The sequence below is a fragment of the Cryptomeria japonica genome, chromosome 4 (genome assembly GCF_030272615.1).
Source record: "Cryptomeria japonica chromosome 4, Sugi_1.0, whole genome shotgun sequence".
NCBI classification, from domain to species: Eukaryota; Viridiplantae; Streptophyta; class Pinopsida; order Cupressales; family Cupressaceae; genus Cryptomeria; species Cryptomeria japonica.
The window spans coordinates 342,808,462-342,833,723 of record NC_081408.1 but is presented as its reverse complement, the minus strand read 5'-3'; the positions used below and the strand labels follow the sequence as shown (position 1 = coordinate 342,833,723).

The following is a 25,262-nucleotide window of genomic DNA, read 5'->3' as shown; positions in this document are numbered from 1 at the left end:
TCAAACTTGAGAAAACTCCACATGGTTATACCACCCTAAGTGAGTGCCTTGTCCATTTAAGCCCTGTTTTCAAGTTGGGCAGAGACTTTGGATAGCTTTACCAGTTTAGGCATGTGACAAAGATGAATTAGCTGTTTTTTGTAAAGTTGGGCAGAGAAATTAGTGGCCCTCTCACTTTGGCCACTATTTTGACTTAGGCGTGGATTTAAGATAGTTGATCCACTAAAAGCATAGATTTAAGATGCCCATCCTTCCTACGAATTTCTGATCACCAGCTGTCAAGGGAGATAACTTAAAGGCACTCAGCCTCAAATCTTCACATATCTGCTGAAATGATTAATTGAGCCACTTTATGCATCCCCAAGTCAAGTTTGCCATTTTTTATGTGTGCCAGGAAAAACATTAGATGACTTAAGCCAGACAGAATTCTATGACATGCTTGCCAAATATATTGTCTTCCGGTCATGTCCCTAACATGTTTATGTTTTGTCAAAGAATGCCAATTTCTGTTCTTCACTGCCGAGAAACACCCTTATTCTGCCATCTCTGCATCCTCAACATAAAAGTGCTGTTGTTTCTGCCATCGGAAGACCTGCTGAAACTGCTCCTTTTATGTTTTGCTGATATGGTGCAGACTAAATGTGAAAAACAAATCATTTATTCTTATGTGCATATCATTTTTTCCTTCAAATCAAATCCAGTCAGACCCGTTTCTGCTGTAACAGCAGGTGGGCCACTCTCAAAAAAACTTGCTTTTCGTTCAAAAATTTACAGCAGTGCAACAAGTAGCTGGCTGAAAGGTTCAAAGAACTTCAGTTTTTTAATGAGTCTAGCATGCTGCAGCAGTTTTGGTTTTTGGTTAGAAAGGAATAAAAGGATCTTCTATGGAGGAGGAATGCAACGGGATAGGTGTTGGTCAAATATTGAAATGGCTATATCTTCATATGCAAAAAATCATTTAGGGAAAATTCAGCATCCTCTACTGGATAAGGAGAAGTAGTTCCTTAAAATTGGTAAGTCTATTCTACTGCAACCATTAAGAAAAGGGTATTTTTAAATTAAAAAAAGACTATTATAATGGAACCAATACACGTAACAACCAAAGCTCTCAAGTGAGTGACTTACAATTGTGAAGACAAATCAATCTAAATATTAAATGATGTTTTTGGCACACTTACAGAAATGGGAACTCTCTCCTATAATTAGACATTCCCAAAGATAAATCCTCCAAACCAAACTATATTAGTGCTTTATCTTCCTAAAGCAATGTTTAGCCTTCATATGGCTTTATTTCCTTTATCTTATTCTTCTTTATTTCCCAAAGAGTTCTCCTAGTGAGACATATTGGCATCAATGGTTTATATATAATCAATGAAAATTTGTTAGATTTATAGTTGTTATAGGCTATAGTCTATTGTGAATACACTGATTTACAATAACACATTACATGCATCACACATTCGTCAACAAAAGCACACAAATAACTAAACCAACACAAATTATTTGCAATGTGTATTGTATGTACATGTTGCAAGGACCACTAGGTGTGATTAATGTTCACATGCTGGGTAAATCTACTAAATGGACTTTCTACATACATCCTATTGTAACAATTTCACACATCACCCCATTACAAATGGAGACCCCCGCTTTTTGCTTTTTAGAGTCGTTGTTTTAGGTTTAGTTGTCCTAGCTTGGCAGCAGTTTCTTAGTTTATAGCCTTTGCATATGAGAAGGTCTGGTTTGAGTCCGAATCCATGGTAGAGTGTTAGGATTGAGTTTAAAGACAAAATGTCAGAATTTGTAAAAAATTGTCAAATGTTGTCACATTTCAATGTTGTCAAGAAAGATGTCAGGTGAGCAAAACTTGCTAATTTTCTTCTGGGGGTCATTTTTCCAACCTTTGGAGAAATATTTCCTTCTAGAGGTCATTTTCCACCCTTTGGAGAATTGTTGAAACCAAGTGTTAAATGATTAAGTTTGTCTCAAGGGTAATTGAAAATTGGAAGTTTCCTTCTAAGGGTCGTATTTCCACTCTTGGAGATTGAATGTTAAGTGAAAGAGAAATTGGAAATTTCCTTGTAGAGATCGATTTTCCACTCTAAGCGAAAACTTATAAGGCAAAATATGGTGGAAATCAAAATTTCCTTGTACCCATCGAATTTCCACTCCTGGAGGTCAAGAGTTGAATGGAGAATGAAGAAGAGTTATCTTCCTATCTTCCTTCTAAGGGTCGGCTTTCAACCCCTTGAAATTCAGCAAATTATCAAGAAGGAAAGGAAGTGAAGGTGGAATCTTCCTTCTAAGGGTCTGCTGATGTGTCTTTTGTACACGACCAAACACAAAATAAAATACCTAAAGGTACCTTATCCTCTCTTGAACAAAGTTTCCCGACTGCTGAAGATCTCGCAGAAGGATTAGTCGGAGTAACTCCCAAGTTCTGATTGTTGGTTCTCTACGTGTGGATAAGCTCTTGCGGTATGATGTGATTTCGCTGGAATCACAAGGGGACTTACGTTGATGACCTGAGCGTCTGATTTGCTTTAGATATCACTGGAACGTGGGTCTTTACTGATCCTTGTTTTTTTTTTAAAGGGAAAAGGATAAGGGTTGGAGAAGGATCTAATTCTAACACTAAGAACGTAAGAGAAATGAATGACCTTTGATGAAATTCTAACTAAGTCTTGCTTTGACATCCTAGGATCATCTCCACAAGATTAGTGAGATCTTCTAAGGAAAGCTTTATGATGTTTAGATCACCACTACAAGCATGCACACCGTCAGGTTGATGCATATCAATGAAGAAGCGATAATTGAAGTTAAGCTTAAGCTAAATGATTCCAATTGACTACACAAGGCAAGTCTGCAATCAACAAACCGCTAGTAGCATGGATATACGAATTTCACAGTTGATCATACAAATTTCTTCCACTCACCTGATAACATGAAATCAAATTTGAGAAGTATAGAGACCATACAAATTGTTGAATCGACCCATAGAATTCACCATTTCTTCAATGAAGTTTACAAGTCTTTTGCAACAATATCTTGGCAACAATCTTTGCCTTCTCTTTCTACTCTACTCTAACTATTTCCTACTCTCTGACTATTCACTATTAGCTAACTATTAACCTTTACAAATGAGGAGCCAAGGCTTTATATAGGGAGCCCTTTACAAATAGACAGCTCTGATTAACTTAGAAACAATGGCTAGGATTACAAGATAGAAACCCTAATTAGGGTTTGTTACAACAAACTTCCTCTAGCCAATGAGAAAATTACATTCCAAGAGTGAGGACCAATAGGAAGCAGGGGTAGGTGCCTCGAAGTTTGTGTTGTCCCTGATGAGTCAGGTACATTGAATCTGGACATGCTGAGGTGGACCAATCCGACCGGAGGAATGATGACTGGGATGCCACCTTGCCTAATGCTTGTGACTTGGTTGATCCTCCTCTGTCTTTGATATGATGAATGATGTACTTCCTTTGCTTGACCAGGCTTCCTTATTGTCAAGTCTTCCTTCTCCAATAGCATATCTCGCCCTGAAGTGCTGGCAAAGCCTTTCTTTGTCATCTTGTGGTAGAATGAGGTCTTGAGGCTAACTTGAGCTCCTTGAACACCCCTAGTCTTCCAACGCTTCAAAGTACCTTGAGTCCTCCCTTTGTGCATGTGAAACGTCCTTGATGATGATGGACTGGAAGAGGTCGTCCTTGCCCAGGCCTGGTCGTCTTCCATTTGCAAAACCAACCAAAAGGTGATTAAGGACACATAATGAATTCATTCTAGCATAGCATTTCCTACCTTAAATCATCAACAAGAAGACATTAAAATGAAGTTTTCTCAAGATTCTCCCCAGGGACAGGCCTTATAAAAATTTCGCTCTGGACCCTTTGGGAGGGTCAGGAGCGAATTTTGCATTCCTAGCCTAAATTCTTCTCACTTTGTGACCATGCTTGCTTAGATGCATGCCTAAGGATCCCTTTAATCTCAACCAATACCAAGTTTGAGGTAAAATTGGAGCAAGATGGAGTCTTTAAGGATTTCGCTCTGGACCCTCTGGAAGGGTCAGGAGCGAAATTCTTGTTTAGGCTCAAGTTCTATCACTTCTCCACTCCAAAACGTCTCCCAAGGCAAGCATACACTAGTCTTCTCTCCACCAAGGCCTGGGAATCCATCTCTTGACCTTCATCATGAGCAAATTAGGTGAATTGAGAATTTCGCTCTAGACCCTTTGGAAGGGTCAGTGGAAGGGTCAGGAGCCAAATTCTTGACTTGCTTGTTTTCCTTCACCTAAGTCTACTCTTTTCACTTTTCATACCTAGACTTCCATTTTTGAATCCCTCTCTCAACATGGCAAAACTTGCTTGACCCTCAAAATGGCTAGAAAGGATAATTTCGCTAAGAATCTTGGCCAGGGACAGGACCTATTTAGGATTCCGCCTTGGACCCTTTGGAAAGGATCAAGAGTGAAATTGAAATTCGCTTTGGACCCTTTGGAAGGGTCAGGATCAAAATTTGACATTTTGGCCTCTCCATCAGGATTCATATATGGAATATAACATTTAAGTATAAGTGACATTTCTTCACTTATACTTTAAGTTATATTCCATATATACTGTCAGGATGTTTGAGAGTGGTTTCGGACCTCCAGGAGTTATAATGCAAAATCTAGTTTTTTGAGGATTCTTCAATTTTCCAGACTTCGTCAAATTTCAGGATCAGGATGACATTCCAGACTTCATCACTCACCAATTTGACCTAACTCAGATCTTCAAAGATGATATTCACTCACCAAGCTTCATTGACCTCCTCAAACTCAAACAAGACACAATTAGCAACAAGAGCAAAACCTTGTCCTAAGGAAGACTTTCAAAGATGACCCTAGCCCGAAGCATCCACTGACTCACCTTTAGTTAAAACAGAGCCTACTATCTTAGTGATCCCTCTGGCAACACTCAGCATGCAAAGGCTAATAGACAAAACCCTAAAAGACCTAGAAACAAACCCCATAAAGCAAAAAAAGTAGGGGTCCCCATTTGCAATGCGGCGATGTGTGAATACGTCACAACAGGGTCAATTTTCCACTCTAGGTGAAAATTTGTTAGTGAAAAGGAACAAAGAAGGATGAAAAACGAGGAAATCAAAACCTTCCTTCTACATGTCAATTTTCCACTCTTCCTTCTACGTGTCAATTTTCCACTCTTCCTTCTACATTTTGATTTTCCACCTCGTCCTTGTAAGGTGTGATTTTCCACTCTTCCTTGTGAAGTTTGAATTTCCACTCTTCTTTCTAAATCAAGTGTTGAGTGAAATTTGAGAAGAGAAAACCTTCCTCGTCATGTGCAATTTTCCACCCCTTCCTTGTGAAGTGTGATTTTCCACTCTTCCTTGTGAGATGCGAATTTCCACTCCAAATTATGATGAATTTTCAAGAGCTAAAATGAAATCTTCCTTCTACGTTGCGTTTTTCCACTTCTTCCTTCTACCTAGAGAATTTTCACTCCTTCCTACTTTGCATTTTTCCATCCCTGCCTTGTGTAAGTCATTTTTCCACTCCTTCCTTGTACCCATCATATTTCCACTCTTAAACCACAAGTAAAACATGAGTTAATTGTTGAGCACTTCACATGAATTAATCATTATTTAAGTGCAAAATTGCATGATGAAGAAAGAAGCTAACTTGACAGGGAGGAAAATTTGAATTTCATTAGCAAATACAAAATGTTTAAGTGCAAAGTCAGCTTGTTAGGAAGAGGAAAGGGTGAGACCTTTTTGTTGCAATACATATAAAGGAAGAGGAAAAGGTGCACTACTAATCACAATTCAAATTCAAATTCACTAAATAAATTCACATCCATAAAGGCAGTTTCAGGTTCGCAAGGAAATAAATCAGACCAAAATTGTGGGAAAGAAGAGGTATTTGGCAAGAGATGAAGGTAAGAATAAATTCGCAGTCAAAGAATAAGCTTCAAATTGCAAATTCCAATCAGAATTTAGCAAAATCAGATCTAAAAGAAAGGGTATCAGGCTTGGAGAGGAAATCAGAAATAAGTCATGATGCTGAGAAAGAAAGGGGTTAAGGTATTCAGATTTGAGCGAGTTTTATCCATAGTTTGATTAGATTTCAAGTCAGAAAATTCATTTTGAGATTCGAAAAGGTTTTAGGAAATGTAAATTTTGTGAAGTATTATTTTCATTTCTAGACTTCTAGTGTTTTGATTCATATTATGTTTCCTTTTCAGGTTTGATGCTAGGTGGCATAAAGAATCAACCATAGGGGGAAGCTTAAGGTCGGGATTTCAAGTCATACAAGAAGGTGGCAAAGGATGAAGGAAAAGATACAACTTGGAGAAGACTTTACATGGAGATTGCACGAGGAGGAGGTCGGCACTTGCACCTTTTATCATCAACATTACAACATCACACAAGGAGATGAATTAAGCAACATCAAGAGCTTGGGAAGCAATCACCAATGAAGAAAGGGGCGCACATTCAGAACTACATCATGGGGATTGCCTCACAAATGTCAAGATGTTCAAATCACAACAACGAGGATAAGGAAATTTCACCATCTTGAATTTCCTTCAAAAAACCAAGAACAAGGGTCAGTACAGAGGTGATGAAGTATATATAACGTGAAGAATTCAAGTCAATGTTACAAGGAGGATCAAGGTCAAGTGCATCATGAACAAAGGGAGTTCTACATCAAGCATCAACATCATAAGGTCAAGATCAAATATCATCAAGGAGGAAGATTCCCAAGTATGAAAATGAAATTCAAGTGTGATCAAGCCAAATAGTTTCAGAAGAGTTAATCAAAGTTAAAAAGCTTGATCAATTAGATGATACAGTTGGGGAATATGTCCCATTACCATCAAAATCACATCGAGCAGGCTTGGATAATGTTGAGTATCAAGAGATATGCCTCAATCACAAACATCTTGTGAGTATTTACATGTTGTGCACGCTGAGTTGGCGTCCTACTCATCATCAAGCAAATCAAGTTATGCCACATCAACTCATCCAGATTCAACGTACCTGGTTCATCCTATGAAGAAGACAACTACACAAGTGACACATGGCGCTTCATCAAATATTATTTGATGTACCTAACCTCGATTCCTATTGGTTAAAGTTCAAAGTTGGACATGTGTCTCAAATAATGTAATTATCTCATTGGCATGTGAATGCAGTATTCATCAAAAATCTGAACCATACACTATAAGTCATGTATAAAACCATTATAAAGCCACTATTATCGTGCTCTAACTGGTAGAGAAATTAGTTGTACTGTGCCAAATGAGCCCCTACCCCTAATAATCAGCATTCATTAATAACATTTAATGTGAAATTGTCTCTCATGAGTCGGCTAAGTCATTGAATGGATGATAATAGATAATGAATGTGCCCGTCTCATTATTCCAATTCCAAAATCCTTGTGATAATTGTTCAATGATTTAAGTCACTTATTTTAAAGGTTAGCTTTGTTCATTGTTGATGGATAAGGATTTGATCAATATGCATGTAACAACATTTTGTGTTATAGTAAGTCTATTATCTTGGTTGTAAGACACACTGGCGCTATGATTAATACCATTTGAGTATTCAGGAAAACTGCATTCGTAGCGTGATCTTGATTATTTGAACTCAAGTATGAATTAAGGTAAAAAATTAAAAAGCAAGGTTTGTATCAGAGCCAATAACAAAGCTTGAACTGGACCTAATCAGAATATTAGCAAATTTAAGTATTTATGATGAGGAAAATGGATGCAGAAGCTTTACATGGAGAAGTGAATCAGTGCATAATTACAAAAATTTGATACAATACTCATTGCAACTTGCTATTTTGATGAGAAAAACAACTGAATCTGAGTATTAAACCTCTATTATTTGACAAGTTTCAATTAAGCTTGCAACAATATCATGAGATAATAATACAGTACCTGAACTGCTGAAATAAATCTGTGCGCACTAGCAGTCAGCTTAACTTCATATACCAATTGAGCATCATTTTGTATGTGTTGTGTGTGGTCTAGACAGGTATGAGTAACTGATGAAGTAAGAACCCAATCATCACTTGCAGCAGAAGAACCAACACTTTCCTCAACCTGCTTTATGTAGGCTTCTAAAACCCCTTCAAAATAAGGCTGAAGGAGCTCCAACAGATATGGACATAATTTGAGGCCTTGCCTTTCCAACAATGAACAGAGTGAAATCGAAGCCTCCACACACATTGTCACAGCACGGAAACCTGCTTCTGTCTCTAAGAAGGATACATGTTGCTTAACCAACTTGACAAAATGCTCAGTTTCCTTTTGAGCCCAGTCGACAAGTTCTGGAGTATATTCTGGTACATCTTCGAAGATTGCTCGAAAATCCTTTGCTGCCTGTGAAATGGTTGAAAATACCAGCTGTGCAATGGTTGTAGCATAAGCTCCAGAAAAGAATGCACTGGAAGGAAGAAAACTCTGTATAGTATTTTGGAGTCGTATCTGATAAGAGCGTAACAAGAGGGTGAGTGCCAAAGGACCATTACCTAGTCTGACCAGTCCAGACAGTGCTTTCCGCAGCTCAGAACTCTGAACTGCTGGTTGTTCGGCAATTTCAGTAAATTGTTTTGCAAGCATTGCCTTCCACTCTGTCAAAGTAGATTGATATAGCAGAAACACTGGTGATGAAGGGCCTTCTGTTTTCTCAAATTCAGTGAAAGCTTTCTCCTCTTCCTCTAAAATAGCCAAAGCTTCATCCACTTTATGCTCTGTTAGAAGAACATCTAAAACCTCAGAAAGGCTATCTATATGGGTTTCTAGTTTATTGGGTGCAAGGTCTTCGCCAGGGTTTGATATACTAAACAAGGAGCCTTCAACTGGGTATCCTGGTTCAGGAGATATAAAACTACATGTTTCATTTATTAATGCCTCCAGACCAACTCCATTTCTTAGTTCCTGAACAAGGTTTTCTTGAGTGGAAATATGCCTTTTCAGTTCCTTCACCTCATTCTCCAAATCCAGAATGTCTTGACCTATTCTGCATGCATGGAAACATTATAATTTCAGAATCAGATTGTATTATCAATGTATATGTTCCAATTCACTCTATGAACACTTGTATAAAATACCAGCAAATAATGTGTGAGGCAAAAGATAAGATTATAGGCAAAAAATCAGTAACTTCAATACTTGTGCCTAAGACCAGCACTAGATGTTGTTATTGTACATGACTAGGATATTAGACATGCAAATTGTGCTAACTGGATACAATCAGTTCTTTGTGAATATAGATTACACCATTTGATGTTATTATGCTTTCTCCCTGGTATCCACAGAAGTATGATACCTGTCACTTAAACTGCACCATGTAGGTACAATCTGTACTTGTGCAAATGGATTTACACCATTTGATGTGATGAACCTTGCTTTCCAGGTATCCCTACTCCATGTATGTGCATCTCAGAAAATCTTTATGTTTTAAAATTAAGCATATTAGAATGACTTTCCACATTTGAAGTTCAATCTTTGAAAAAATATAATGAAATGAAAGATAAATTACGGGATAAAATTTCCAATTCCAAAGAGATTAGAAGCAATAAAACTCAATAACAAGAATATTTCCCAGAGTACCAGAGATAAAAAGGAAAGCATGACATATATATGACCCAAAAGCAGTCAGATATCATTGGAGAGCACACAATTAGACCTCAAGCTCCACATTTATCCTAGTATACCTATATGAGGCCAACACATGATCATGTAACTACCCGCAACTTTCATTCACTAGCATAGAGCATAAAGTAACAGAAAGTAGAGAATAGTTTAAAAGCAACAACTTCACAACTCTGACTAACAAAGGCACCAACTTTAACCATTTCCTTGGGAAAAAACCAATAATGAGCAAAACATTGCTACAGACAGAAAAGGTCCAAAACAGAATCTAAGAGGAAACATCACATTGTGTACTGGATGAGGTGAACAGACCCTACCTTTAAAGACAACCTTGAAAAAGCAATGAAGTACACCTCCAAGAGACAACACCAAGCCATTGGTCATCGACAAACAGAAGCTAGCATGCAAAGAAAGATAAGATTACTTACAACTTCTAGCACAGAGAAAACTTCACAAGTGATCTGTAATTGCACAAATAAGAGCTATTGCAATTCTGTACCAAGTTGCTTTAAGTGCTGACTATTGGCTTTCATTTCCTAATGACTTGTGTAGCCTTATGGTCCTAAACATACCACACATTCACCAACACTTAGACGCTACTCAGTATAATTATATCACTCAAGCACAAGGCTCAAGTACTCACCCAAGGCATGAAGAGAGCACCTAGAGACTAGAAATATCAGGGTGGTTGATGAATTAAATCTGTTCGTTCCTGATCTATGTTAATGCACAAAACAAATAAATTAAAATTGAAGTAAAAGTTGTGGTACCATTTAAACACATATTTGCATAACACAATTGTATTTAAAAAATGCCGTATATCCATTCATGGTGGCATTCAATAGATCTGGTCAAACAGTACAATACTTGCACATAATGTCTATCATGTGTCTCAAAAGCATCTAACCGGTAATAATACATCATCAATCATCCTAATAATGCATACTTAATCTTCCCCTAGAGATTTGGATTGCATGTAGTTCTAGGTCATACAATGGGCTAGAGATCAGCCAAGTGTTATCCATTTATTGTGTCATATCCCCTTTTTTGGATAAAAATAATTGAAATATTTTTTTGCGTTGGGCCCGGTCACTTTTATTTTGGGGGCAACTTAAATAATATTACTTATTTAAATGAAAGAAATGTTTGTTTAAACAGTTAATTATAAAATGTGATTTTAATATTTGGAGGGAAAATAAAATTAAAATAAATGGAGGGCCCAAAAAGGACAACCATAGAAGGAGCACTATTCCTCATTTCATGATCATTCAAGCTATTCTTTTTTAATCTAATTTTCAGATTTGAGCAGTTTGTTCAATCTAGGGTATTCAAGCACAGAAACTCTTATTTTGTTCAATGTTTCAGAAACAAAAACCCTCTTCAATTCTACATTTGGGATCAAGGATGAAAACCCTTGTTTCCCATTTTGGGTGATTCCATCCAGGAATCACAATTGTGCTGATTTGTTGAGGATTTGAAGACATGTTTCAATTTGCTGCAGTGCCAACATAGTGTTTTCGCAAGCAAAAATCATTATTTTGTTGCCTTATCATATTTGAGGGTTTTTACATTGGTTTTTAGGATTTTGGAGAGTTATTGTGCATCAAAAACAAAAAGAGCTGGATCTGAATTGTTTAGGACAATTCCACTAGGACGTCATACTTGGAGGACACAAATTTTAAAGGTTGCTGCTGTTTGAAGTTATTGGTTATATAATTTGAGGGCAAATCAGCATTGAATTAGGGCGTCCAGCAAATTCAACATACAGCAGCCAACTTGGAGGGAGATTGGCATACTCAGAAATATTACTTCAGCATTATCAAATCAGTATTGTACGTGTACTTTGCATTACATATCATATCTGGGAGTTTGTGTTGCTGTAGTACATTTTCAGATGCTTGTTTATCAAGTGCACTGATCAAATCTGACTTCATTCTGCCACAAAAATTTCATATTTTGGTGATTTTGTAAATGGGACCTTAAAATAAATATTTCCAGTTATAACCAGAACTTGTGTCCTTCCTCAGTTTTCTGTTTGTTTTTTTTATAAATTAGGAAACACCCAAAAAAATCAGTACATTTCAATATCCATAATTGGGACATTACAAGTTCTGCCACATGTTTCATGAAAAGCAACCAGTGTACCACGCAGTCATAGGTGTCAGTTCCTCCATCTTTTTGAGCATGGTTTTCCACATGTTCATCACTCACATAATCTCGTGCATGTCCTTTTGGCCATTGGTCTCCAGTTGTCCACACGGTGCAATCTCTTCTACTTCTTATGGACTGTTGGGACTCAATCCCACCATGTCAGTTTTTGCTCTGAGTCCTTAAACCTATTTATGTGTTACGAACATGACCCATTGGTGATAACCAATCTGAGAAAGTATAAATGGGTATTTCCTTTGTCAAATTTTACTCAAGTTTGTTCTATAGTGTTCCCTAAGCGTTTGTTGTGCTTCAATAGGTTCAAATCCAAAAAATTCTAAGTGTTCAAGCCAAAGAAACGGGACTCAGGACTCGGACCCGACTCGGCGAGGCCGACTCGTCTCGGGACTCGGAGTCGAAACTCAGCGCAGACTCGGCTGGACTCGGCAAAGTGAAAAACTCAAGAAATTTAGAGATTTTTAAGGATTTAAAACTTGTTGCATGCACCCTTTATTAAATACACTTAAAGACACAATAACATCATCAAATAGAAGCTAATTTGATTACATACACAAGTATACATCAATCACATAAGCATAAATGCAAATTGTAGCTGAAGGAAATAACAAACATAGATATATAAATATTGTCAAATGTATACAATATTACAAAACGCATGGAATAAAAAATCCATGTTATCATACGATCAAATGAGATGCAAACTCTTCCTTTCCAACTATTGATGCACCAAATGAAAGTATATGTTGTTATATGGAGGCTAATCAGACTCAGAGGTTAAAATTTTCCTACTTTTATCGGCGCAGTTTCCCCCCTAATTTTATGATGGGATTGGGGTAAAGGGGCAGCACCCCTGGCACGCTCACTGTCGCGTTACAGGGCGGGGTCGAGGGGCAGCGCCCTGCAAGGCCAAAAGACTTTTAAAGGTGTCGGGTGTTATTTTTCTATTGTTTCTCCTCACAACTCACTTTTCTCCTCCTATTTTGCCAAATGAATAAAATGAAGTTCACTTTTAGGGGCAAAGCAAAATATAAACAAAAAAAAATAAGTTAAAAACATTTTAAAACATGTTTTTTTTTGTGTCTTTAAGTTGCCTTACATTGGCCAATTTTGGCGAGTCCTGACTCCCGAGTTTGGAAGATGGCGATTTTGGGCGATTTTTGGGGCCAAACTCGTCCGAGTCCGAGTCCGAGTCCGAGCCCAGTAGACTCGGCGACCCTCACTCGACTCGGGAATCGCCCAAACTCGGCGATTTTGGGTGATTCCCATTTCTCAACTTCAAGCTATAAAGGCATTTTTGTTGAGTTCTATAGGTTGTTGGAGTTTTGGGGTGTCGGTGGTGTCCACACTAGTGTGTCCCCCTTATCGATCCCAACTGTCCAATTATACCTTTATGAAAATTTATCCAAGTGTTGGTTTTGTCAGTCTTTCAGGCTGTCAGCAATGTCTTTCCATCCTTCCCAAGTCCCAAGTGGTCAATTTCACCTTAGAAAATTATTGTATTGCTGCAATGTCAGACTTGTCTCTCCACCTATGCCAATTTCTTTGGTGTATCCAACCCGCGATCCCCAATCTTTTCCCTTCAAAGTTGTCCCATTTGTTTTTTACTGAATATCGCTTCCCTCCATACCAAGCCTTTGCAATCTCCCTTTGTTCAAAAAATTCTTTGTCTATCAAAGATCCAAACTTCATCTTGCATGAGTGCTTTCCTTCCAACTCTGATTCCCCAATGCTGATGTCACCCTTCCATCAAAGTTGTGTCCATCCACACTTGCTAGCATCATCACTGTATGGTGCTAATGTTATCCACTTTTCAAAGTACTCTACTAAGTCATACTTGTTAATGTTATCATGACATCATGCTAATGTCACCTTTTCACACCCCAAAAGTTTGTAAATTCTTTAGACTAAGATGTTGGGCCATCCATCTCCTTGATACTTATTCCATCTTTCCCCAAACTTGGACTTCCATTTCATTAATTTTCCTTGTGTTTCAAAGTTGAACTCTAGGACAATCCTTATCTCTGTAATGTCCCCATTTTTACACCTTCCTAAGCATTAGTTATTTTCAAAGGTTAGCCTATTATCAATGGTCCCCGTAGGCTAATGTGGTGATTAGGGGGCCCTTAGAGGGTAATTCAGGGTTCTTCAGCAGATCCAGTGTTCTCCAACTCAATTCATCAATTGGTTCTTGGATTGCCTTCTAGGGACCAGTCAAAGCCATTTAATACACACCTACTATTTTTAGTAAGTCACTTGGATGTTAGCGTCCATACTATTTATAGTAAGTCATCTGGATGGTTGGAGGGTACCACGGCTATTACTAGGTAGTTGGCAGAATTAATTAAACATTCGGATATTGGCATTTATTGGAGTTAATGATTAATATTCATTTATTAATGTTTCAACTTTAATACTATTAATTTAATTAATAACTTTATATTAAGGGGATGTACGGAGTCTTAATTGCATGTTATTTTGATCATTATAAATTCATTTATTAAGCCTTTATGGGGGCACCAATTACATTAAATGATTAACTGAGATGAAATGAAATTATAAAAGTGCATTTCATTTCCTCCAAGTCGTGGGTTTTTGAGAAGGTTATAAAAGGGCTCTTGAGAGCTCATTAATTTATAATGAGAGTTGAGAAGGGTTTGCTGGTTGTACTGAGAGCAATGGCTTTTTGAGGACGAAATCCCTCAAGAGGAACGCTATTTGCAGGTGTGAAAAATCACCCAAGAATACCTTGTTGATAACTCCATTTCAGGGGTTGTGCTTGCACTTCATTATCATTTAGTCTGATAAAGTTTTGATCAGTCATATAGGAGGAAAACAGAGGGCAGATTGGAAGAGGATGAATTGTAGATTAGTGGTGTTGAGCATTCATTTTGCTCGCCATACCAATTCAAGGGCTCACCGGTTCATCTCAAGGATCCAGCGTAGAGTTTCTAGGTTTAAATCACAGCAGATTTGGATCAGAATTATCAGTAAGCCCAAGGGCAACAAAATTGCAGATTTTTAGTTTAAACCCTGGGCCGTATATATTTGTTGTCACTGCTGATTATAGGCTGAAAAGATAATTACAAACAATGCTATTCCTTGTTGATCCTTTATACCAGACAGAGCACACAAATGGGTAGGTAATCAATCCAGATTTAAGAAAATATTCAATTCTGATTTTTGGGGTGATTATTTATGAAAAGGTCCAGGGTTGTAATTTCAGTATTTTCATTATTATTTCCTGTATATCCATTACATGCAAAAAATATCAAAAAGATCAGAAAACACAAAAAATTCATTAGTCCCAATGACCCATGTTTTTCCACCATGCTGGTATTTTATAAAATTTATCCCACATTCATTGTGGAGTAGAACAAAGTGGGATGAAAGTGAATAAGGCTGCAAGTGGGTATATGAGAAAAGGTAATACAAATCCATTAGTCCCGATGACCTTGGATTTTCCACTCAAGTCAATCAAAAAATTTTTAAGGACTGAAGTGTCCCTATGGAGACCGAATCTCCACTTGAGGCTGATTTGCAAGGATTTGAACAAGTTCAAGTGTCCAGATGACCATCGATTTTCCACCAAGGAGCTGCAGATCAAAAATAACATGGGATTCTTAAGGACAATCAGTCCCGATGACTAGAGGATTTCCACTCAAGACGCAATATGCAAGGAAAAGTGAATTTATGGTGAAAAACTAAGTCCCAATGGCCATCGATTTTCCCCTTACAAATTTAAATGGGTTTTTAATGCGAAATGAGTATGATTTGGGTGGGAAATCAGTCCTCATGAGATGCGATTTTCCACCATTTCATTTGGTGGATGAAACCAAAGAAGCAATAATCGTTTGGGGAATTAATCGGCAAAACAGAAGTATAGGATTTTTTCAAAAAATCAGGAAAAAATCGGCAAAAAATCAGATTTACAAAAAAACGTAAAAAATTGCAGAAAAACAATCAAAAACTACTTTTTTTATATATTTTAGGGCATTTGCATAGCATAGAGATATTGTAGGCAAATGAAATAGACACTTGAACACATTTATATTAAATTTTGATTTTTTTGAATATTAAATGTTAATAACTTCAGAGAGAATGACATTTAAATTTTCTGTAATTTAAATTTAAATAGCAGTAAATTAAATTACAATAATACAGTGAATTAAATTACAGTAATACAGTAATACTATTGCTAATAATTATTTACAGTAAATTTACAGAAATACAGTAATATTACTGTTAATAATTAAATTTACAAAAATACAGTAATATTACTGTTAATAATTAAATTTACAGTAATACGATAATAATTAAATTTACAATAATGCACTTAATATTTACAATATTACAGTAATATTACTGTTAATTTACTGTTATTATACTGTATTACTGTAAATATCATATACAATATATATAGTATATACTGTTAATATGCTGTATTACTGTAATATTAACAGTAAATACAGTATATATATTGTATATTAACTGTTAACAGATTAACACTATATTGTATAACAGTACATGTTAACAGTTAATATACTGTTAATATACAATCACTAAATTAACAGTAAGTTAACAGTTAACAGTTAACAGTATATTGTAATATTGTATATTAACAGTATATTGTAATATTGTATATTAACTGTTAATATGTATATACTGTATATAAAAATGAAATTCACAAAAAAAAAAAAATCACAAATATGTTCATAACAGAACTCAATAATATGCAATTTCCAAAAAAAAATTCTAACATTTGCAATTTTTTTTTTTAAAAATGATATTAAATTTGCAGTTGGTGATGGCGTAGCATTAATACTTGGCTAATGGTGGGTTGTTCTTGTTGCGTAGCATAAATACCTGGCCGCGCAACAGGATTTATGGAGTTCTCACGACATTTTTTTCATTTTCGCGGCTTTTCTTTCCTCGTTTTCGTGCCATATTGTCGGGTTTTAGGGTTCGCGATTTTTTCCCGACTAAATCGCGTTTTAATCGCGACTTTTTCAGTGAAAAACTCATTGAAAAACGTTGACTGAGAAAACACGATTTTTTGGGGGAATTAATCGGCGTGGGTGCCGATTCCCGATTAATCGGGTATAATCGGGTTTTTTTCCCTACTCTTGCTTCTTTGGATGAAACAAAGGAAAAAGAAAGTCAAAATTAAATGTCCGAATACATAGTGATTTTCCAACTTGCTAGGTTAACACATTTTTTTATCCCACATTCGCTGTGTGGTGAAAGTGAAAGGTGAAAAGCTGAATAAAAGTACAGACCAGCAAGCAATATTATGTGATTAAGTCACTGACTTGACTTCAAGCGAGCTGGAAGGAAGTAAGGATTGGAATCGCCTAAGGGGGAGGGGGTGTGATTTTTGTCTAAGGCATTGATAGCGCCACCATTGGAGGCATTTGCAACATAATCAAAGGCGCCATTGTTGGCTGAGACCACCATTACCAGCCATGATCTCAGACTGAAAACACACCATTTCCAGCCGAGCAAACACAGATTACATCAGCTACATGAAATGCACCATGAAGGGGATGATTTCCAGCTGATAGAACACGATTTTCAGAAATGTTTCAGACCTTTATACTCAGAAATCAGACCTGAAACAGCGAACCAGGTTGCAATATCATTCATTTTCTGAGTTGGGAAGGGCATTTTCAGACTTACACATTGAAATCAGACCTATCCTAAGTCTGAAAATCAGGTTTATTTAAGGCGAATTTTCCAGATTTTGATCCAAACACTTGTACTTTCCAGAATTGTGTTTCATAACTTCGAATTTCTGATTTTAGAAAACTCATAAGTCTAAAAATCATTTGAAATCAAAACCTAAGCTAATTCTGGAAAATTAATTGTTCAAATTACCTATCACAAGTTGGGACAAAAGTTGGGAACAAAAGTCCCTATGAGGTTCGATTTTCCACTCAGGAATAACAATCAACTTACCCATCACGAATGAGGACAAAGTAAGGAACATTGAGGTGTCCCGATGAGGTTCGATTTTCCAGCCAGGGGTATGAAAACCATTACAAGGTAAAATTTAAGGACTGATTTTGTCCCTATACCCATTGATTCTCCACCAAGGTACAAATCAATTCAAATGAAGATCAATGACAAAGTGGTCCCTATATGCATCAAATTTCCACTGAGTGAAGAAAAGGACAAAGATAATGCAAATGTTTTAAGAAGTGATCTGTCCTTATGATGATCGATTTCTCACCAAGGTTGAAACAAAGTTTATCCCATAGGTGTTTGATTCAATGTTTGTTTGTTTTGCACGTTTGCTACAAGGAAAGGAAGCACAACAATCAAGGCTTGAGATGAAAGAGGATGCAACTTGCAGGGATACCAAGGGCTCAACAATTCAAAGCAACAAATCATGAAAGATCAGCTCCAAGAGGACAAGCAAGTGAAATGCAAGAATGAAGAAACTTAAACAATGCTATGAGGAGGAATCAAGGTGCAAATCCAAGAAAAGATAAGGTACGATTTGGAGAAAGGACTCTACAAGCATATTGCAAGGACAACATCACAAATGAGGATGGGGAAGATCAACACCTTCAAAGGAATGACGATACAACTTAGAGGACTCCACCAGGAACAAAAGGGAGGAAACAACATAAAATCAGGTACTACGTCAAGAAATTTCAATACCAAAGAACGCCAAGGAAGGAAATATTTCAAGATAGGGAAAATTTCCAGACATAAGGATGAAATTGTTCAAGGTGAAAGGACAAGTTAATCAAATCTACAAGGCAAGCTGAAGTGGCATCCCAATCACCATTCATCCAATCAAGGGGGTTCCAAGTTTGCATTCATTCAAGGATGGGATAAGTGACATGTGGCGCTACAGCAAATATTATTTATTTTACCTATCCTCATCTCTCATTGGCCAATGTAATGGTGGTTGTAACAAACCCTAATTAGGGTTTTATCTTGTAATCTTGGCCATTGATCTTGAATCAATCTGAGTCGTTCATTGTAATGAGACCTCTATATAAGCTCAATGCTCTCATTTGAAAAGGCCAATGTTAGAAGAGTAGAAGAATAGTTGCCAAGTTTAATGTCCCCTACTGGATATAGGCCTTTTCAACAACAATTACCTAATTTCAATACACTTATGACTTAAATTAATTTGCTTGATTAGGAAACTATTTCCATTCTTAACTTGCTAACAATATATCTAAAACGGATATTTATCGCAATACTCAATGTAATTATCCTTGAATCTAATAGCCTACTGCAATCAAGAATTCATAAATTTATAAATAAAAAATAGGGCTTGAGACTTACCTTGTATTAGAGTGGATACTTATAAAGATAACCTGCACCCACAAGGAAAGGCAAACACCTACAAGCATATCCATTCTTAATCAATCATAATCTATTCAATGGTAACAACAGAAAGAGTGGGTATCGAGACATGAAAGGGTTGTTTGGGTCCGTTGTCTACCAAGTCCAAGGAATGGTTGCTTCTAACCTCCTTGCTAGACTTGGCGGCCCATGTTGTTGTCCCTTCCAAGCCCATTACCTATACACCAAGACATGAAAGGGTTGCTTGGGTCCATTGTCTACCAAGTCCAAGGAATGGTTGCTTCTAACCTCCTTGCTAGACTTGGCAGCCCATGTTGTTGTCCCTTCCAAGCCCATTACCTCTACACACATCACCATCTTTGTGAGTTTGGCAGAGGGAGTAACTGGTTCTTTGACTCCATGGGTCCTTATGACCAATTGTGAGCCCCTCATCATCACTGGATTACACCTCTATCTTCTTCCTAGAAGATGCCACAAGCAGATTGGACCACTTCTTTCAGTGCATATGCCTCACATGGAACTAATTCTATATAAATATTGCTACTGTATTTACAAACATATTCAGATATACATTTATTATACTATGCAAAACGGTCATAGTCGCTAGGCATCATTTAATCAGTAGCATTTAGATAAATAGTATGCAATGTACCCTATATAGGCAACACATACCACAATCCCCACTATGTGTTCGAGTCTACAGTTTACTCCATTAATTATAATGTCCAGATCTGATCTTCTTCCCACTTTCGAACCTTTGATCTGAGTGAATGCTTGATGATATTCTGATTCGATAATCTCTGTTGTGTATGCTTCATCCTTTCTTTTCCATAATCACCATGCATACCACCAAGAACAAGGATGTTAGTGCCTGTAACTTAATAACAGTTCTGATCTGATTGGATCTGATCAATGGTGCTGCCATTGGAGGCTTTGATTCCTTCCCTTTATATCTCTCAATGTGAGGGAAAGGTTACACCTCTTCATCATGTATGCCCTTTGGCAAGAGACATAACCTTTCACCATAAGCACCCTTTGAAAGAGTGCAACTCTTCATTATTTCTGCCCTTTAAAAGGGACACAATCTTTCACAATCAGATCCGCGCTTCTTATTTAAATCAGAACTGCACTTCTGATTCCCCCAAATTATCCCCCCTCAAATGAGGTTCTCTTCTCCCTTTTATATCTCATGTTTGAGGGAGTCACAACTTTTCATTTTGTCTTTTGACAATTCATTAACTTAATTAACTTCTAGTTATATTTAATCATATTCTTTTATATTTTAATTTTATTATTATTATTATTTGTTATTAAATTCTATTTCAAAGTGAGTACATTACACCAAGGCAATTAGGAATTAGAAGTTCGAGTAGAGTTGAGTAGAAGAAGAAGAAATTGTTGCTAAGACTTGCAAATGAATATACTTTTTTCATTGAAGATATGGTGAAATGTGTTGTTTCAACTAGTCGCATGGTTTCTACTTCTCATTTGCTTTAATGTTGATTAGATGAATGAAAGATTTTGTGGATGATTAATGGCGAAATTCGCATATCCATACTACTAGCAGTTCGCTGATTGTAAACTCGCCTTGCGTGGTCAACTGGAATCCTTATTCAAGCTTAACTTCAATTGCTATTCACACATTGATATGCATTGCCTTGATGGTGTCTATATTGTTGGTGGTAATTTGAACATTATATATTTACCTTTGAAGATTGCACTAGCTTTGTGGAGTTGTTCATTGATGTCAAAGCAAAGTCTAGTTGAGTCTCACCAAGACATTCACTACTTCTTACATTCCTAGGATTAGACTAGCTTCCTAAACCCTTCCCCTTTTGTCCTTTTTTTTCAATTCAGGTTATTTAGGAGAGAAAGCATCACAAGATTGCCATATCAGATGGTCAAGTTCCAGTCCCTTTGTGTATCCAGCAAATCACATCAAACCATTGAGCTTATCCACACGTCAAGACCTGACATTTCGGAACCTTGGAGTCTTCCATTTGATCACATAGTTTAGCATGGGAAGATTTTGTTCAAGAGAGGATAAGATACCTTGGTATTTTATTATGTGTTTGAGGTGCATAAAAAACACATCAACAGACTGTCATACATATTGCACTATGTATTAATATTACTATTAAATTCTGCATAAGAACATTATATCGTGTCATATATTAAGCATACATATTAAGCACATCCCCATGCATACCACCAAGAACAAGGATGTTACTGCCTGTAACTTAATAACAGTTCTGATATGATCTGATCAATGGCAATGTCAGTGGAGGCTTTTGATTCCTTTCCTTTATATCTCTCAATGTGAGGGAAAGGTCACACCTCTTCATCATGTATGCCCTTTGGCAAGAGACACACCCTTTCACCATTAGCACCCTTTGAAAAAGTGCAACTCTTCATTATTTATGCCCTTTGAAAGGGACACAACCTTTCACAATCAGATCTGCACTTCATATTTAAATCTGATCTGCACTTCTGATTCCCAAATTATCCCCTCTCAAATGAGGTTCTCTTCTCCCTTTCTCATGTTTGAGGGAGTCGCAACTTTTCATTCCATGTCTTTTGAACATTCATTAACAATTAAATTTTAGTTATATTTAATTATATTCATTTATATTTTTATTTTAATTTAATTTTTATTCTTTTGCATTTTAATTTATTTTTTATTATTTACCATTGAATTCTATTTCAAAGTGGGGACATTAAATTAATTAAATTAAGAATTAAAATGTACCTTATCATGTTAATATTATTAAATTGATTAATATTTAGCTATTAAAAATAATAATACGCTTGAAAATAAATGGTACATGCTAACTCTTTTAACCCTAATTCAATAAAACTCTTTTGACAAAACTCTTACCCTTTATATTGAAGGTTGAAAATCATTCACACGATAAAATATTGTTATATAATAAATATCATGTTAATAATATTAATATTAACTTGAATAATATTATGTTATTAATAATAATAATACGCTCTTACCCTGTTAATGGGTCTTTGGGGGTTGCTCCTTTCTCAGATATAGGGGAGGTCACATGAGAACCACCTAGTAAAGAATGGATAAAGGTCAATTTCGATGGTGCTTCTAGAGGAAATCCGGGAATCTCAAGTGTTGGGGTAGTGGCGAGGGATGATAACGGATCTATCCTCTTCAAAGGAGCACAACGCTTGCAGGATGGTACGAATAATGAAGCGGAGGCTCGGGCGGCACTTCTGGCAACTGAGTTGGCTTTAAATATGAAAGTACAACGGCTGCATTTGGAAGGAGACTCTCAGGTAGTCATTAACGCAATTGCTAAAGGCAACACTAAAGGCAACACTCCATGCTGGAAATTAAATTGTTGGGTGTCTATTATCCGAGAGAAACTCGAGCCATTTGTGGAATTTCGTGTCTCCCATGTCAGGCGAGGAGCAAATGTAGTGGCAGATTTGCTCTCTAATAGTGGTTGTGAAATGGATAGTTATATGGCCAAGTGGTGGAAAGGAGATGGAAGACTGTGGAGGTGGTCTTAAATGTAGTCTTAGGAATTCGCAGCCTACAATATGTAAACAAGGAAATTTTTGGCAAGTACACCATGCAAGCTAGCACTTGCTCTTGAAAGTGGTAGTTATCCATGGCAGGTTGCACGTTTTAGAGAGGGTGGCGGATGGCAGCAAATCTTCCATGCAATCTCATGGCTTTTACGCCATCACTCCTGCATTTATTACTCATCCCAAATGATGGCGGAGGAATTTATTTCCCTTTGGTTTAAGAGCTAGGGGTTGTATGTTTTTTAATTGATGTAGTACTTTGTGGCTCTTATGACATTGTTATTGCAGAAGCTGGAGCGATTTCCTTCTGAAGATGATCATGGAAGCAAACTTCACCCTGCGCACAGATAAGAAGTTGGTGCCTTTCCTGGGCAAAGTGACGAAGAAGAGGATGCAAGGACTCTTCTGTTACAAGGCAGAGAAGCTGTGGAGTGTGGCTCACCTCATGCTTGCAGAAGAGGTGGTGTATATCCATTATCGCTACCGAACGAATATGGAGGTGTACTCCTTGATTCTAGCATGGGCATGCGAGTTCGAGCTGGAGGTGGAGAAAATCAGACTCACATTGACCAAACTGATTGATGGGGAGTACTTGATCAACCTCAACTCGATTCTAGAGTGGGTTGTGCCCCGAGTAGGCATTCGCATCAAGGAGGGAGATGACCAGGAGAAGTTGCTGCCTTTTGTCCGTGGGCTAGAGGATGACATAAAGGAACAATGTCGTGAACATGCTCGCATTGGATGGGAAGCTATGAAGATATATGTAAAACTAATTAGGGCGGATGAAGTCTTGAAGGCTTTAAAGGTGGTTGCGCGGATGGAGGTCGATAGGGAGCTGAGAGACAGGTTTGAGGAAGGTCGGGTTGTTCAGCTGCTGGCGAGTTTGGAAGGTGACCTTGACTTTAGATGTCTGGATTGCATCCCAAAGATGAAGCGTGAAGCGGCAAGGGGTAAAGCTCCAGCCGACAAGGTGGATGGGGAGAAGGAGAACCAGAGGGAGAGCGAGTGAGTGGCCATCTAGGCATTATTGTTTACATGCTTTATTGAATCATTGTTAATAGTAGCTTTTAAAACTATATTTCTGTAATATTTGGCTGGCGGGAGCACTGGACTGGTTCGTTTTTTGGCTTGCATAGGCTGTAAGGTTTTAGAATAGGCTGTATGGTTGTGGATGGTATGGGGATTGTTGTTTACAGCATGTAAATGGTTTATGGGAGATGGTATCTATGTATGTTTTTAAATTCTGCATTAATATAATACAACTATTACCGATCAAAAAAATAATAATAATAATAATACGCTCGAACATAAATGGTACATGCTAACGCTATTAACCCTAATTCTATTAAACTATTTTGACAAAACTCTTACCCTTTGATAAAATATAGACATATAATAATAAACATAAAATATTTGAAAAATAAACACAAATAAAATATTAAAAATTAATTTATAATTTTTAGATACATATATAAATACTATTAAGTTGAAACATTAAATAATTAATTAAAAATAATGAAAATAAATAAAAATATATATTTTAAAAATTAATCTATTATTTCATAATTAAAACTTATCAACAAACAAATTTTTAATCATTGGTAAATCGTAAGAAATTATAAAAAATATAAATTTTTCTTTTATTTTTATGATTTTCTATCAAAAATTAAATAATTAATCAAAATAGTCAAAAGAAATAAAAAATTAAAATTTAAAAATTAATTTGTTATTCCATTATTAAAATTTATCACTAAATATTATTTTAAATTATTAATAGATTTTGAAAATTACTAATCACTATTAAAATTAATTTGTAATTTTCTATTAATATTATTTGTAAAACAATAAATAAAATTTAAATAAATAAGAAAAAGGTACTACAACATTCCATACAATCTTTACATTCTGACAATAATAATTAACTTTTGGTAATCATGCAGTCCTGTCTAGAAAATGTGAGTGGATAAGGTTGACTTGTACGTACCTACAGAGTGGCTATGGACATGCTCATGGGTGGGTGTGTGTGTTCTGGCCCCATAGCCAATGTCGTGTATTGGCCAAAATGGTCATTGATTGGATTGCACAGGTTTCGTTGATGTGGTGAAGAGTACAGGGTGCAGTTATTATGGCTCCAAAACAGCAGTACGGTGTGCATAACACGCAAGTTAGTCACATGTTTTACATCGTAGATTTTGTAAATAACGGCTGCGATTGACTAACATGTCAATAACACGATGTACAATTTGACCATTTTGGAGCCAGAATAGCTGCAGCCGACAAGTACATACTAAGGATTTTATTTCCCTTGGGCAGCACAGAAATTTAAAATTTGCCATGATGTATAACGTGTCCCCATTGATAGCCGCTTCTACTGGAGAAACAACTCGCGAGTAAAATTTAAAATTCACCACTCCTACACAAGAAATTCACACATGAAATTTTAAAAGAAAGACCCTACCAAATATTCATAGTGCCCAAAAATAGAATATGCTGTCTGTGGAAAGTATTAAGGAAACCAAAGGGCACTTGGTTTAATGGCAAAGTCCATGTTGTAGG

At 36.6% G+C, this 25,262-nt stretch overlaps 1 protein-coding gene across 1 annotated transcript in view; it reads right to left on the bottom strand.

Moving 5' to 3' along the window:
- Window positions 1-25,262, bottom strand: part of LOC131063610 (exocyst complex component EXO84B) — a 133,125-nt gene that overhangs the window by 50,443 nt on the left and 57,420 nt on the right. Inside the window, exon 3 of the mRNA XM_057997492.2 lies at window positions 7,944-9,027. Coding sequence (XP_057853475.2) covers window positions 7,944-9,027 — 1,084 coding nt within the window. The remainder of the gene's footprint in view (window positions 1-7,943; window positions 9,028-25,262) is intronic.